Genomic DNA, 14,750 nt, shown 5'->3' with positions numbered 1-14,750 from the left:
ATCTGTACTGGAGGATCCCATTATTAGCTTTTACTTGATATTAAAGTTCATATTTCCATTATTAGATTTCAGCAATAAGATCAGTTGCAAGAAAGCCTTAATTGATGGAGCCTATTTGCCTTATTGTTTATAGATGAAAACATTTCCTTCTGATAAGAGACTGTCGCATAACTAAGCCTGAATTCTGCTGTGAATGGGTGGCTGACCGTCCACAGAGGTCAACACTGTGGTGTGGAAAAGCCGCTTGAATTTCAAGCTTAATATAAATCCTGTGGGAGCGCCCAGAGACAAAGTAATCACTGTGAACCAGAGGGCAGGAAAGAGCAGAAGGACCCCTGCTGCTTGTTCTAGGTAATGCACCCTGAATATAATTTTCTACAGTACCATAAACCTAAAACATTCTGGCATGGATGTTTCTCCTAATACTGTAGGTACAGGGTCATCTAAATAAAATAGAGTCTCCTCAGGACGAAACATGTATTTCAGTAATTCACTTGAAAGGATGAAGACTCATTACACGCAGAGTTATATCTTTCAAGCATTTATTTTAGTTAATTTTGATGATTATGGCTTAGAACTACTAAAAAAATCTAAAATTACGTTTCTCAAAACATTTTATTATGCTATAAGACAAATAAACCGGGAGTTTTTAAACAAAGAAATGTTATTTTATGTGTTCCACTGATATTTCTGAAGAAGCTTCACAGTGCATATCCAAGCATATTAGGAATATTGTGACTTCATCCGCTGCTTCACAAGCTAACACACATGTCAAGATAATGTCTTCCTTCCACTCAATGATCCTATATGCTCGCACAGCGTCGAAAGCATTAAATTCAACACTCAGAACAGCCAACGTCATCTATGACTCTGCAGGCCGTGATTTGAAATGTCTGATACAAAAACTTTTTTTTAAAACAGAATTTAGAGTCTTCAAGCCACCGTCATTAGAATTGACAGAAACTTTTTATTTTTTTTAACTGAAATACTTTCATAAAAGAACTATTTCAAGATATTCTACTTTATTGAGAAGAACCTGCACACAAAAGTTTAAGTCATGGCTTTAACACCAGTTGGGAAATCAGTTTATAATTCAGTCGGTCAAAATGTCACATCCAGCCTAAGCTGATTCCAGTATTGAAGCCATGTGTAATGTCTGAGGTTTCAATCTGTACATCTTGAAGCTTTATGAATACAGTTTGATAAAGTGCAACGTTAGTGTAAATCCAAGTTCCAGCTCCATGTGCATCCCCAAAAATAAAACTGACAAATGCATTTGTTTTACCTGCTACGTTCAGGCTTTTTGATTCTTTCTAGAGGCAAATTCAGAGTAAAATGTGTGAAAATTGTCGACATGTAACCTGATTTGACTGTAAGTTACATTCCAGGATCTTTGACTCTTCTCCACCAGATGTGGATATCATGCACCCACAACGGATAAGAATAGCAAATTATTCTTGTCTTTGCTCCTTCCTCTGAATGCTTTCAGTTGTCCTTGTTTTTGCACCGATTATTCACTTCAATAGTTTCTCTTCAGCTCAAAAACCAGAACAAAACAAAATGTTTAAATCATCTTGCTTACAATCCACTTCTGACCAGGAAGAACACCTTGAATGAATCCTTCACTTTAGGCCTGCCAAAGCTCTAGTTGAACACATGTTCATAAAGTTCTGGCTCGTGAGTCATGTAGTTTCTTTGTTTGTTTGTTTTTTTTAATGCTTGTGTTTTCATGTTTTTCAGCAGATGGTTGTTGGTTAACATGTAGGGAGCAGCGTACTGTGTTGTAGCTAATGGAGTGTAAATGATGACCATGTAAGTTCTTGGCTGAGTGAGACTGGGTCAGGGTAAACACTCAGCTGAGTCGGTGACAATGTTCTCCCCCTACGTGCCCCCATCTCTTCTGTGCCTCAACAGCTGGAAAATATTCTGAAACACAAACGTGGGTCAGGGCCGAGTCTCGCCAGCTTGTACGATACAAAAATGCTTTTGTAGATTCAAAGCCTTACCTTTCCGCACATACCATCTTTACTGCAGTTTTTGTTGTCCTTGTCTGTGGCCTCCTCTTCCACCTGAAAGCACATGGGCGAGATATGAGTGAAGGACCTAGAGCAAAGTCTGTGACCGAGGTAGTTGCAAGTGGGCTGTGGTTACCTCTTTCCTCCACTTCAGCTCACAGAAGACTCTCTCGAAGCACTCATGCATGTAGTTAAACTGAACATCATCCATGGAAAGCAAACACAGAGAGAAACAGATTCATGTGGAGGAGGCTTCAAAAGTTTTTGTGTCACATTTAAGTACATGGAAATCCTGGAAGAAAATTTAATAATAAATTATTAAATTTTCTTCCAGGATTTCCATGCACTTAGCTCAATCTGTAAAACTCTGTCCAGCCTTCATCATTTAAGAAAGGTATCTCAGCAACAAGGACATTTAAAAAAAACAAGCCTTCTAAAACTTACATAAGGAGTAAAAATCTTCACCCAGCGCGGCTTCTTCTCTCCCCGTGCATATTCAAAACAGAAAGCCATGCCCTCTTCATCTGTGTCCCATCTCTGCATCTCCCCCCATTCGAAAGCAATCACCTGGTTCTGTAGCGACAAGGAGTCTTTGTTTTGCTCGCCTTCAACACACGGGAAACAAATACACAGAAATAACAGAACGGGAACTAAGAAGCAGCTGCACTTACCTCAAGAGTGCCTTCTTCTGTACAGGCGTGCAGCTTAAAGTTGTGTATACTGATGGCTGTGATCACATGGCCTTTACGTCTGGAGTCACAGGAACAATGAGGGAACACGATCTCATTGTAGCCCTCACAGCTCCGTAACAAACTCAAGTACTGAGAAGAAATACACAGCAAACAGAAGTAGTGAGCTGGATAGCATTCACAGACCTCGTTAAGTACCAATGCCTGCAAGTGACTTTTATTTTTAAATTTCAGAGGAGACACAACAATGTTTTTAATCTGCTTAAACTTTTAGATGGGATGACAATAACCATATTTTTCCTGCAGACAAACAGGCAGAGATAGAAGAGATTTAAACTCCACTCTACCCAGTCTTGCCCGATCACAAAACAGAACTACTGACGGCCCATAGATTTGCAGCAGAAGTCTTCTGATGCAGTTCAACCTCTGCAGAGCGCGACAGAGAACGGCAATCAGGAGAACAATGAAGCGAAACTGAGAAGTAAAACATTTTCTCGTTGTTTCACAACAGTTACATTCTCAAGCACAAATCAGAGAGTTCACACCTCAGCAAAATCCTGCAGGGAGATGCCAGTTTCTGTGTGAAAACGATTGAAGTTAATTCTCCTCTTCCAACTTTGGGCTCGCTGCTGTGTCTCAGCCCTGCAGATCAGACTCACACCTGCTAAATCTCTGCAAGCACTGGGCCATGAACAAAACAGCTGAAGAACTTTTAAAGTTCCTTAAATTACTGCCTTTACTTTAAGCTCCCAGTAAGTCAACACATATTATTACTGAAGCAATTTTGTCTGGGACTCGTTCAAGACATTTTTTAACACAATAACACCAGGGATGTTTTGCCGAAAGTGCAGATGGATAGGATAGCCTGAGTTTTTTAAAGTTGCTCTTCACACATGTGTGTCACAGGAGGATATTTTCAGCAGAAGATAAGCTCCCACTTCTAGAGATGTGAATAAGAAAGTCCCAGACTACCCGTCTCCAGAGTACAAGAGGCAGAATAAACCTAGTTATGCTGTGTTGTTAATACCGCCTACTTCTGAAAATGTTCAGGGAGTGAAATATAACATAGAGTAAGAACAGAATGAAAGAAAAGTATGAATAATAAAGGCAGTGAAGGGTGCAGTTTGAGCTCCTGCAACCTTTATTAGGTGAACATAGTTTTAATGTCGCTCACAGCACAGCATTTTCATAAGCTACCTTTTGACATCACACCTACATTTGGTACAGATGACCTCAGTATCTCCATACACACACTGTGGCATTAGAGATATCTTCCCCAGATCACTTAGAACTAATTGTCATGCTCCTTCATGTGGCGAAAGCTGTAGACAAATGTAAATTTGCAATAGAGCTCTAATATGGAGAGGCATAAACTACCTCTCCATATTAAAGAGATTTCAACTCTTGCTGTTTTTAAATCTCATTTTATAACTTATCTGTATTTATTGGCTTTTATTTCAGCAGAAGAGAAGAAAATGTCCATTTTTATTGTATTTTTTCAGCTTACTTAAATCTCGTAATTATATTTTGTTAACCTTTATATATATTTTGTCTTTCATAATTTATTGTACAGCACGTGTTTTTAATGTGCTTCCATCTTTTTTTTAGTTCTCACGTGTTCACATTCAACCATTTTTGTTTGAAAAAGTATACGGCCTTTCTTGACACTATGTGAAGGTGACAGGAAATGTCCTCATGAATTTTTTAAGAAAAGTATGTAGAGACTTTGTTTTACATGCTAAATACCACCAGAAGTATCTAGAGTGTTTAAAAGTATTTCAGCACTAATGAGCATGGATAATATGGTGCAAGGGGAGCCGATGGTGAGCATTATGCAGCATCTTTTACAGTTTCTACTTTATCAGATAATAAACAAGCCACCTACATAATCCAAATCTGTCAATGTAGAGAGACTGAGCATTGAACTGTGATCAGTAATTATATTGAGATGTTTTGTGTGGTACTAACCATGGACATCTTCTTCTGCTCTGTCAGTTTTTGGAGCTGGTAAGACTTCTGCTCAACTTTAATGAAGCCTTTCTTCACATCATCAGCTGCCTGAAAAAGGTTCACACACATGGTAATATTTAACGAAAAAAAGAAAAAGAGGAAAATACACGTTATACAAGTATGTACTGACCTGGTGAAAGAAGTAGCTGACAGCAAGTTGGTTGTCATTGAGCAAGATCTCTTCTTCTGTGGTGAAGAGCCACTTTCGCAAAGTGAGGCAGGTCCCTGGGATGGCTGAGGTATAGTTCTGTACATAAAGTTTGTGGGGGAACTCGTTGGGGGCCAGTTTACGCACTGAGGAATGAGGTCCAATGGCAGAAAGAGGGAGAAACAAAACCTGTTACTACAATGCAACAAAACCTGATTTTGACTGAAACTGTTGGAACACAGCAAATCAAAAGTGGATGTTGCTGCTGCTGGTGGCAGATGTGAAATAGGAACAAGGGTATGTTTACCACCGTGTTGCATCATCTGTTCTTTTAATGAAGCTGCTTTTGAAGCTCATGAGACTATTTGCTGGCATTTGACACATGAAATGTTTTATTTTTTTTGTTTGTGTTTTGCTTGATTTAAGATTGCGGTTGCTCATTTTTGTCATGTTTTTTGAGGAAAATATCTCTAATTAGTCAAAGATCTAAACAAAACAAAATAGCTTTAATTATTAATAGATAACTTCAAAATCAAATATCTTGTGTTCTCCATCACTCAGGTGCTCTTCAATTTTAAAGTACTAGTACAATAGGATTAATTAAACACAATGAATTACTAAAGGTTGACTATTAAATTACTACAGACAATTCTAGAGGAGTCGGGTTTTAAATTACCATGCAAAAACCATCTGCTGCTGACATGTTGTTCTCTTATTAAAAAGAAACATGTTTGGATGGAAACATTGAGACAGCAGTAATGATTAAATCAACACCTCCTAATTACAATTTCCTAAAGGAGAGCAGAAAACATAAGGACAATGGAGCTGCTAAATTATTCTCTCATTCACTAAAATGTAACAATGTTTTCCTGGGAAAATTTGACTCTTGAATATTTTAGAATCGAGGTAAAAGTCCATAAGCGAGCTCCGCCTCTACAATTGCACAAAACTCCACAATATGTGGTCAACTTTTACACTGATTTCAGCCACCTTCAATCTGTGAAAACTCACCACTTACGTTTCAAGTTTTGCGCCACGCAAATGGCAGAGAACTCAACTGAAGGTACTAAAAACTGGTGGTTGATCACATTTTGGTGCAGCGGAAAAACGTTTTCTCAATGCGTGCTTCATTCAGCACTGAAGCATGCATAGTTTCATGTTTTTATTGTGCAAAGTAATTTTAACTGTCTTTTTGCTGACATGTGCTATACGAATCAACTGGATTGGACATAAAATACTATTTGACATAAATAAAAGATTGCATACTGTGTGCCTGACAGCAACAAGTCTGAACTTTCTGAGCTACATATTCAATTAAACAAAACACTGCAGACTTCTTTGCAGAAAAAGACATCACATAACCATGCTGAGTACATGTTTTAGAGCTGCAGTTTACTGTCTAGTACAATTTTAGTCAATTATTTTTCCATTCCGAAACCCCCTGAAATCTGACTCATTTTAAAGCAGTTGTGGAAGTGAAACCAGCCAGAGTGACTCTCCTTTAAAAGAGGGCGTTTTTCTCCTTTAATATAAGCAGAAGTGGAAAAACTGACATGGACATTTTAATTAAAAATCAACATGCCAGTGTCGGGAAAGAAAGGCGCAACTGCAGTTTGTTTGAGTCCTTACTCACCGAAGGTATGGTTGATGACCTCAAACAGAGCAAAGTAGCTAGCAGTTATACTGTCCATGCCAAGCTTCATGACCACGGCCTGGAAAGGGAAGAGCAGATGGAAAGGGAGTGTAACAAGGAACAAGAACACATGGATGAACGCATGTGTGTGTTTACCTGATAAACCTGGTCTGTAGTGGAGTTTTTGCGAACTCTAACAGTGAGGGTAGTATTATCTGGCATGGCTATTCTCAACTCCACGTCTGAAACGCCGTTATAGTTCTAGGTTGCAAGAAGGAGACAGAGACCGTCACAAACAGGAGCAGCAAATTATTTGTTGGAACGCAAGTTTTAACGTGCTTTATTCTTTTTACCTCATCCGATTCAGACAAGAACTCCTGCATGATGTCGCTTTCTCCAATTACCCGTACTGAACAGACTGCAGATAAGAGACACAAACATCAAGAGTTAGGTTCTGTGGGAAAGTAAAGCATAATAGCACACTTTGATATACACAGCGTCTCTGCTAAACTTTCCCACACACTATGTTCTCAGGCTTGTTTTAGGAGGACAAAAAAAAGTTAGATTTGCCCTGCAGGGCTTTTGGCACTGGAGGATGAGCAACCAGGTAAGTAGTCATTATAAAAATATGTGACTCTGCCCGACATAAAAGAAACCTTCCAACCATAAGACATTAAACTCCCGACTGCTTTACAGTTGTGTGGAGGTGAGAATAAAACTTTTCTGGATGCAGAAAACACTGCAGAACTTGAGCTGTCCTTCACCTTTTTCGAGGTATTCCTCCAGGCCTCGGCGCCGTGCATCTAGCTGCTGCTCAGAGAGGGAAAAAGGCCACTTCCCAGGAAGTTTGGGGAACGTAAAGTTGGCAAATTCCCTCTTAAGGTTTTGGTGTAAAATCACAAACTCCCGATAACGCTTGGAGCACAGCTGCCTTCCAGCCATATAGACATTATATACCTGGAAAGGACAGGGAACCAAAAACAGAACATGTTAACGTTCTAAAACATAAATTCTTAAAACTTTAGTTATTGAGAACTGATTATGATTTTTAAAGTTTGAGTTCATTTCTTTATGTGTAACTCCTTTATTCTAGTTAACAATTTAATTTTAATCCATCATTAGAACGTGTGCAGTTCCTTGCAAAGGTTTCACCTTTTGCTGTACAGGATACACACTGCAAAGCTTGGAAGAGTGCAATTATGAGTTTCATCACAAGGAGCGCCAGGAACGAACACGTTGACTTTTGGAGCGGCATGACCGTGATCTCACAAGGAGCGCCAGGAATGAACACGCTAACCTTTGGAGCGGCATGACTGTGATTTCACAGACCTGCCAGCAGAACGTCTCTCTGACGAACGGGCAGCACTGAAGAAGAGAGAAACGGTGCAGCTCTGGTCAGCGTTCTGAGTTTCAGCATTGCAGGGGACGGTTCAAAACACCAAAACTACATGAAATGTTTTATAGTTTGGTGTGAGGTGCTTTTTATTTTTTGTACGGGATCATTTTTTTCTTTTAAGTAAAGTTTATGAGTTGATATTGGTTTCTATCTATTGACTGTATTACCTAAATTCAAAATGTTGCACATTTAAAAAAAATAAAGTATTAGAATATAGATATATTTATATGTACGGCAAAATAATCACCTGATCTAATTTTTTTTTCATTATGTTTGGGCCAGTAATTAAATCCCATAAGACAAAATGTAATATCTGGGTTTGAGTCCATCAAAACCAGAAAATCTAGGTCCTAAAAAGGACAGGTAGTGTTTTTTGGGGGATTTTATGTGATAAAGAGAAACCATTAATAAAAGTCTGGAAATTGTGGCCTGTGTATGTATTCTCCCTATTGATAATTTGCAGAACCACCATTTGGCTCTCCCAGCTTTCCACAAAGAGATGGATAGTTTTGCTTCTTCTTTCTTGTAAAATACTTCCAATGTATTCTGACTAATTCAAGAGCACAAATGAACATCAGTTTTCAATTTTCAAGTCTTACGGTAAATTAACTGGATTTTGATCTTGTTTGGTGCCATTTTCACTAATTATTGTATTTTAATGTAAATGATTCCCTATATCTCTAGCTGCACGTTTAGATTTTCTGCTTATCCATGAAGGCCAGATGAGACCGAGGGGCATTCATTTGTTTGCGAGGCTCTGCACCTACCACAAACTTTTCACTATTGAGTTCAGTGTGTTTGTAGCTCGGAATGGAGATCGGGACGGCCTGCTTGTCAGAGTAGTCGTAACAGCACAGGGCCGACACGTCGTCACCAGGATCCAGGCAGTCGGCTTCCTGCGGTGGGACGGACAGAACTGCCAGCACCAGCTCCTTCTCGCCAGCTCGGATCAGGTCCACCACCTGCTTGTGTGTGGCTCCCTCCACATTTACACCATTGCTGTAGGGAGAAGAAAAGAATGTTGTCACTGGGGAACTGGTACCGTTGTGAGTGCTGCACCTTTCTAGAGATCCGAAGAGACATGCAAAATCAAGCTCAGACCAGTAGTTTCAGTTTCTCACTATTTGAGCCGGCACACATCCCAAGCGGCAAGTGAACCACAAAATGAGTCCAGAATTAATAGTAGCATGAACGATAATAAAGTAAACAGATGAAAGTTTCTCATTTTGATATAAAAACATTGTAATCCTCTTCAGTAAGTATTTGTTGATTGCATTTAGCCCTCAAGTAGTAACTGCCTGGATCTGCTGAGAGTAGAGCTGAACAAGAGCAACGTTGGGTGTGCACACTTTGGCAGTAATGTGTAAGAGGAGAAGCAGTTCTAATGACAGAGCTGCAGCAACTTCTCCTGTAGTTAAGCTGACTGAGAGCAGCCACAGTGTCTCCTCTACAAGGTCTCAGCATCACCTACGGTTATTTCTGACACTTTTAAAACCGAGCCCAGGTTTTATAGACACCCCGACAGTGAAGACGAAACATTCACTGCATTTATTCAGCACTTAAAAAAAATAAAAATCTTTGTGCAAAAGGTTGAGGTTATCTGAGCCATAACTTGCATACATTAGCAAAACATATGTTCTGAGCACTTTTCCAAAGTTTACAGAAGCTACTCCTGTAAAACTCATGAGCAAAATATTATCTCATTTATTACTTATTTAACCAGGGCTTCTACAAACTTCAGCATGTTAAATGTAAGAGTTTAAAATATAATTGAAATTTAAATATAAGACCAATTAAATTACGTAAACGGAACTAAATATCTAACACCAACTCAGCCCTCAGAGCTCAGTTGTTCTCTTAAAAAATGTTATTGTAAACTTTATGAGGACATCAAATATAACTTTGGAAACTTAACTTGGAGGGGTTTTTTTAGTTCCTGCATGTGACTCCTGTAATACATTGGTTATTGTCGTTCAATCCATTTTTGGAAGGCACTGAACCCAAATTTAAGCCAGCAAGTCAGTTTCAAAAGCAGACTTTCAAAAGCTGAATGTCTAGGAATAAACTACTTTAACCTCTTGTTTCGCTCCATCGTGGAGTTTGCAGGTATCTCACTGCATGATGACATTACCTCAGATATAATCATATACCACAAAAAAATTTGCCTTCAAGAACAAAAAGTTGATGGAAGAAGAAATGAATGAATATTTATTAAATCTTTCCACATTTAAGACTACGGCCTAAAAGACATTTTATTAAATTTAACACTATTTAATTATAAGTCGTTGCTTAACGACTCCATCTACATAAAATCAAGTTAAAAACTATATTTTACATATTACATAAGATCAGGAATTAATTTTAATTGGTGAAATTGGGATTGGCTTTTTTATTATTTTATTGTCTGATTGATTATCAGCATATGATATTTTTTTTATTAATTAAATTAACCAAAAATTAAAACTCATTTTTTATCTCTAAACACATAAACCAGTAATGTTTACTTTGATGTACTTTATCAGAGTTTAATAATCCTAAGATAAAGGTTTTTTCAACAACCTCTAGCAAGTTGGTCAATGTTGTAATTGACATGTGACACATCAGAGAAAACGGGAAATCAATTTGTGAATCACGTGACTGGTGCAGCTCTAATTCTTTAGGCAATGATAAATAAAACTTTATGACGATGCAATATATTTAATATTCTACTTTTACTGTAAAATATTTCCAGAGATCTTTAAACGTTTTACCCCGTCGTCATGACAACGGCTATTGTTCTGAAAGCAGGAAAAAACATGAATTTCCACATTTTCAGATAATATGCGACTGATAAGATCACATTGTGTTACTGAAAATAAAATAGAAATAAAAACAGCTGTTAGGCTTGCTGTTCTCTGTGATAGGACTTTGACAGGGAAGAGGACTTTTTTTTTTTAAGAAGGTTGTCGATTAGGAGAGAAGTACAAATACTTAACTATAAACTGTCAGGAAACTTAATGACAGCTACACACAAAAAATAATCGCGTAATGCTCCTCTAACAGCCCTAAGACACATAGAAAGCTTCAACTACATAAGCCGCAGAAGATAAAACATGTATGGGAATGAGTAAGCAGAAGATTAATAGGACTGAACCATATGCAAACATCTTCCAGGTGTGCTGGGAGCAGTCTCCAACAACACAAAAATGCAGACCGAGCATTTTGGCAATGCTTTCTTTACTGCAGCTCTATGATGATATAATAAGCATCAGTGTGGCCTTTGCACTCACACTGTCAGCACTTTTGATAGTGATGGAACAAGCTGTAAAACACACTTTATGTGTGTCTCATCTTCCTTCGTTTTGATTTAATGAATAAATGTGCTATTTATTAATTTGAGAAATTAAATGCATGAATATAACCAATCAAAAAGTAACAGGATCACAAAAAGAGTATAAGGAATATGATTGAAGCCGTTAGTGTAGCTTAGAATGTTTTGCCTGCAAAGTACAATTTCAGTAATAAACACTAAAAATATTAATACGGTAAGATTTTTAAGAAATATCTGTATCAGTTATCTAGTAAAAATATCTTCAAAGAAAATAGTTCTTTACAAATGTACACATAACTTAGCATAAAGAGTTAAAGTAACAATGATTTCCTCTTGGCACACACACTGTTTTGACAGGGAGGTTATACACTGCACAGGAGCAAACTTTAAATCAAGGAGTGGAAGCTATATAAGCTTGAGGGTACAGTGAGGGAGAATAATCAATAAGAAGCAATCAAATGCTGATGTTGACCTAAGTAACAGGCACACAGATGAGTTAGAAGGGTATGCCAGGATGTCTAATGGCAAATCAGACTGCATGCTTGCACACAGCAATAATGGGGTCAACCAACTGCCAGGTTACCGCAGGCCACCCTTTCACAAAGCAGCGTGCAAAAAAAAGAAATAACCAATCAGACTGAGCATTTTTGAGTGGCAAGCCTATCACAGCTGAACCTAGAGCATGTCGTCTGTGCATCGCCTTATACCATACACAGAAACACTGAAGAGGCTTTGCTTATGCTGAGCTCTAGGATGTGTGCTCTTCTCCATAGCAACAGAGTCTAACATCAGCATGCACACAGGCTATTGAGGATGGCGACTTCTATCCAAAAAGTAGCAGAAACCTCACTGCTCTAAACTAAAAACAAGAACATGTGATCAATGTAGCCAATACTGCAACAGTGCTGGTACTTAATATTGTTATAATTTTTTTGAATTAACTGGGAATTGCTTTGCATTTCACATGTAGAAGGGACGATTCAAGGAGTATCTGTCTGACATCAGTGTGAGAGGAATTTCTAATGATTCCTGACGCACACAAACACTCCTTTCATTTGGATAATTCTGCATTCAAGATCAGCCAGGTTGGTGGTGATCCCCTGCCAAAGGGCAGTGGAAAAGGCTTAAATAGAGAGCGCATTTTGTCCTAATTACAGTGCAAGCCAATTACAGTTGAAAACATTTTTCACTTACGTAGAAACATTTTTCCACTTACACTTCCAGGATCCTATCCCCCTTTGAGATACCGGCTCTGTCTGCAGCTCCCCCGGGGAGAACAGCACTCACATGCTGCAGAGGAGCGTACAGTTCCCCGTTGATGCTCCGCAGCTGCCCGCCTTCGCTTACTTGCCCCCGAACGTTGAAGCCGTAGCCCGAGTCAGACTTCACTATCCGCACCAGCCTGGGGCCTGAAGTAACGGTGGTTGACGTCTGCCAGCTGCCGCCGGTGTCTGGCGTAACGCTGCCGCAACCGGAGCCGTTACGAGAGGAAGGGCGAGGTAACGGAGGGACCGAGGAGCAAACTCCTTGTCCCTTTACGTCCGCCATCTTTCTACACTGTTTGTATCATTCAGCCTAATTCCCCGAACGTTAAATTTCCTACAAACATTAGCTGTAGTAGCCTGGCTAATCAGCCTGGCTAGCTAAATGACTGGTATACGCCGGAAAAAGACGAGCAATGCCGATGATTGCCGAAACCAAAGTCTGGGGAGCATTCCATTTCTAACTCCTCTGTTTATCCCTGAGCGCGACAAAACAATAATTGCTTCCTGAAACTCATTTAAACCTTAGATTAAACCATAATGCTAATTAGAATTTAGGAAATATTTGAAGAAGGAGCCACACGGTTATCTGTTTCAACAAATTAGTTTAATTAGATTAATAAATGCATTATTAATCAAATAAGTCACTATTATTGCATTAAAAGGAAGATTTTCAACAGTCAAAACAAATAGGTTTGACAAAAACGTGTATGACAGAAAACACTTTCTGTATGAGTTTGGATAGTTTTTTTCACTCGTTTTGATTGGTTAACATTTTTGTGTGGAAATTATTAAGCATGGTGAAACTACCCAAACCTAAAACAAACAATTTAACATGTTTAAAAACTTAATCCTGCAATATACATTGTAACTTCAAGATAAATACATGAGCAACCAGATACTTTTTTTTACTCTTCTAAGCATAAGTTAATCCATCTACAAGTGACATAAAAATCATGACAAGTAACAATGAGATATATAAAATTCTCACAATTTTGTTAATGTACAAAATAAACCTAAATCTTTGCAGTCAATCATTTTCAGCATTTTGACATACAAATACAGAGCATGTATTCCAGTCATCCAGTCACAAGGGGGCAGCATGGTAGAAGATTGTTTTTCAGTGGAAATTTGAAGTAGCGCTTCCTTTATAACTAAGGGCATTATTGTTTTGGGAAATCAAAACCAAAAGTCATATATTGCATAGGGAATAAAACTAATCGGACCTGAAGAAATTCAGAGGAACAACAATATTGTAATAGAAAATGTATTATATTATGCTGAACAGAGAATCTTTGACCACAAATTACCACAGATGCTAGCATGTTTATTAATAGTAATAATAAGTTGACAAATTTCCATCAAATTTAACATAAGTATTCTAATAAATATGGCAATAACGTTTTTTTTAGATTTTTTTTTCTTTTTCTTTTTCTTTTTTTTTTTTTTTTTTTTTACAATATTTGCAACATTGCTTGATTTTCTGCAAGCTAATTGTTTTTCTGCCAAGGTGGATGACATTGTCATTGTCATCAATGGAAGAACTAATAAATTTGATTCCTGTTATAAATACTTACCAGAAACCCACTGGATAAAGTAACCCCATAATAGTTTGCTGTTTATTGCAAACTCTTAGAGACTGCAAAACATTTCAGACAAGAATGGATGTTCACCTTTCAGCAGAAAATTACCCTAAACCAAGTGACAACATAGTAGTTTAGATCAAATGTATCAGAATAGGTCAATTAATGTCCAAAACTAGATCCAATTAGGAATCTGTGGCAAGACAGCAAAAATCTGGAAGTGATGTTTTCAGATCCTGTCCATAACACACTAGAACAATATTTTGACTCAAAGAGTGGAAATATTTTGATAATTTTTAGACGCATTACTTTGTAGTCATGTTATTTCACAGAACTTTCTACATTTGGATATTCCACAACAACAAAGTGTGATTCTGGTTTGTTGCTCTTCCCCTCCCCCCAGGTGTCAGTGTGCTCTGCATGTAACAAGAAGAGAACACTTTCTGAAGCAATCAGAAATCTTGATTGATTCAGGATCTCTGACCAATTCATTTTTTTCTTACTACTTGTGGAACAAACCAGGATAATTCTGGTTTATAAAATTAATTTGTAAACAAAAAAGGTTAAAAAACAATCAATACTTAGTATAGTGCATAAATGTTTGCATGAATGGGTGAATGACTGAATGTAGAGTGAAATGCTTTCGGATTCTTCTGGACTTGATGAAGCTCAGTACAGGCCATTTAATAGTGACAGATGTCAAA

General features: G+C 38.0%; 1 protein-coding gene across 2 annotated transcripts; it reads right to left on the bottom strand.

Moving 5' to 3' along the window:
- Nucleotides 1–1,036: 1,036 nt before the first annotated feature.
- Nucleotides 1,037–12,911, bottom strand: snx27b (sorting nexin 27b). Of its 2 annotated transcripts, none has more exons than XM_044116780.1 (13): nt 12,418–12,911; nt 8,659–8,890; nt 7,260–7,452; nt 6,849–6,913; nt 6,652–6,756; nt 6,496–6,574; nt 4,845–5,008; nt 4,673–4,762; nt 2,687–2,836; nt 2,460–2,588; nt 2,152–2,211; nt 2,007–2,069; nt 1,037–1,926 (listed from the first exon to the last, which is right to left on the bottom strand). In XM_044116780.1, exons 1-13 carry the CDS (start codon nt 12,747–12,749, stop codon nt 1,882–1,884), a joined length of 1,707 nt encoding a protein of 568 aa, XP_043972715.1. In that variant the 5' UTR covers nt 12,750–12,911; the 3' UTR covers nt 1,037–1,881. The 2 variants fall into 2 exon arrangements, with proteins under 2 accessions (XP_043972715.1, XP_043972714.1); XM_044116779.1 differs by having other exon boundaries at nt 2,021–2,069; nt 12,418–12,889.
- Nucleotides 12,912–14,750: the final 1,839 nt, after the last annotated feature.

The sequence above is a fragment of the Gambusia affinis genome, linkage group LG05, assembly GCF_019740435.1.
Source record: "Gambusia affinis linkage group LG05, SWU_Gaff_1.0, whole genome shotgun sequence".
Lineage (NCBI taxonomy): Eukaryota > Metazoa > Chordata > Actinopteri > Cyprinodontiformes > Poeciliidae > Gambusia > Gambusia affinis.
The sequence above is the reverse complement of the archived record's forward strand: the minus strand, read 5'-3'. Positions and strand labels throughout refer to the sequence as shown.

Coding starts and splice junctions, on each gene's coding strand:
- snx27b (XM_044116779.1), bottom strand. CDS start 12,749: ATGGCGGACGTAAAGGGACAAGGAGTTTGCTCCTCGGTCCCTCCGTTA. Junction 5,009..6,495: donor GGTCATCAACCATACCTTCG/GTGAGTAAGGAC, acceptor CTCATTCCTCAG/TGCGTAAACTGGCCCCCAAC. Junction 2,070..2,151: donor AGCTGAAGTGGAGGAAAGAG/GTAACCACAGCC, acceptor ATGTGCTTTCAG/GTGGAAGAGGAGGCCACAGA.